We start from the raw sequence: 1,823 nt of genomic DNA on the forward strand, positions 1-1,823 counted from the left end.
TATACACTTTTATATTTAAAATATTATATCAAATCAGCTTGATTTAAAGGCTTAAATAACATTTGTAGATTCTATTTGATCAAATAATACTTAAAAAATCAACTTATTTAATTATTCCAGGTTATGCTAATGTCACATAAATCATGCTGATCGAAACTTTCAAATCAGTCAATGTATAAAACAAAAATCACAATATGTTTCTTAATTAAGTTAAATCAATTGCCACTCAAATAAAACATACATAAAAACAAATCATGAGACATAAAATTACAACCAAATAAAATGCTATGAATATAACATTAATACCATAATAATTAGTGCATGGAATAACTTCACAGAGTCTAGGACATATATTTTCTCTCTTTTGTCCATACACAACAAGACAAATCTACTAGAAATAACCAATAATTCTGTTCAATAAGGTAGCATAAAGCTATATACATGTATATATATAGCCATATGCATTTATTTAATGGTATCATCAGCTAGCTAAAAATAGTACTAGGGATATAATATAACTTAACAAATTAATTAGCGCCTACGGGAAGCGGTTTCTCTTTGAGCATTGAAAAAGACAGCCGCAACAGGCAGGCCAAGATCATTGTCGGCAGCAAAACGCCGAGTGTTGAAGTGGTCCCTCGACGAAGGAGGCCGAACCGACTGACGGCTCCTCTGCTTGAACAAAACAAACACAAACCTATGAATGCCTATGTTGGGCATTGGTATCTCATATTTCACCATCTCCTTCCCTACAAATTACATTAATTAATTAATATTGTCTTATGTTTTATTTATTTATTTATTTATTTATTTATAATTAATTAATAAATTATTTAGTATGAACTTACCAAATGTGGCATCAGTTGTGCCAGGAATATCTGTCACTACCCTGAAAAGGAAAAAAATGGTATATAATTAATTGATCATTCATTTATTTTTAATTTTTTGTGGTACACTACCAATACCAATGGAGATGCTCCCTCAGGTACGGGTCACTGGGTCCTGGGAAATCAGGATCGGTCATCACCTTAAACATGAGTAGCCAGTCACAAGTTATGACGAAGAAAACAAACAACTCGTTATATGGATATGCGACAAAAACATGTAATTACGAATTACCAAAGTATAGAAGGTTCTCAAGTCACCACCATGAACTTCAACTCGGGGCTTGGATGTGATTTGGGAAGGTAAAAGTTCATGACCATTGAAGATTTGTTTGTTGTTGTTGTATGCAACCAACATCTTTATCGCCATTACGAAAGGATCAACTACATCTCCTATCACTCTCCCCACAACTAGAGGCTCGGACGATGAAGATGAAGATGATGTTTTTCTAGTGAACATATTTTTACTTGAGTGAGTGGATAGATGTTCTTTTACTTTGAATAGTGAAATTGAAACAAGCAACCACTTCTATATATACTAGTACACCAATTATTTAAATTCAAGACCTTTTAAATAAAGAAGATGTTGCATATAGCTAGAAAGGAGAACTAAGGGTTACCTACAAAAGTAAAGAAAAAAAAAGTTCTACAACATTTCTCCCACCCTTAGAGTTGGTTTAATATGGGTTAAATTGAGATTTTATTTAATTTTTTAAAATTCTATCAAGTTACCATCACCTTAATAATCAAATAACAAATTTCATCAACTAAAATACTATTACTTTATTTTTATAAAATTTAAATTTTAAATAAAAGGATATTACAGCAATTCAACCAATTAGAAACTCAAATAACCTACATTTTATCAAACAAGAATTTTTTTAAGACAAATTCTCGAAAACACTCCAAAAAGCTATGAGAAAAAACTATATGCCTCAT

At 30.9% G+C, this 1,823-nt stretch overlaps 1 protein-coding gene across 1 annotated transcript; it reads right to left on the reverse strand.

Annotated features, from left to right (window-relative positions):
* Positions 1–531: 531 nt before the first annotated feature.
* Positions 532–1,356, reverse strand: LOC124915566 (CEN-like protein 2). The gene is made up of 4 exons (XM_047456320.1): positions 1,120–1,356; positions 966–1,027; positions 849–889; positions 532–749 (listed from the first exon to the last, which is right to left on the reverse strand). The coding sequence occupies exons 1-4, from the start codon at positions 1,342–1,344 to the stop codon at positions 532–534; spliced, it is 546 nt and encodes a 181-aa protein (XP_047312276.1). The 5' UTR covers positions 1,345–1,356.
* Between the last annotated feature and the right edge of the window lie 467 nt (positions 1,357–1,823).

Source organism: Impatiens glandulifera, chromosome 1 (assembly GCF_907164915.1).
Source record: "Impatiens glandulifera chromosome 1, dImpGla2.1, whole genome shotgun sequence".
Taxonomy (NCBI): Eukaryota; Viridiplantae; Streptophyta; class Magnoliopsida; order Ericales; family Balsaminaceae; genus Impatiens; species Impatiens glandulifera.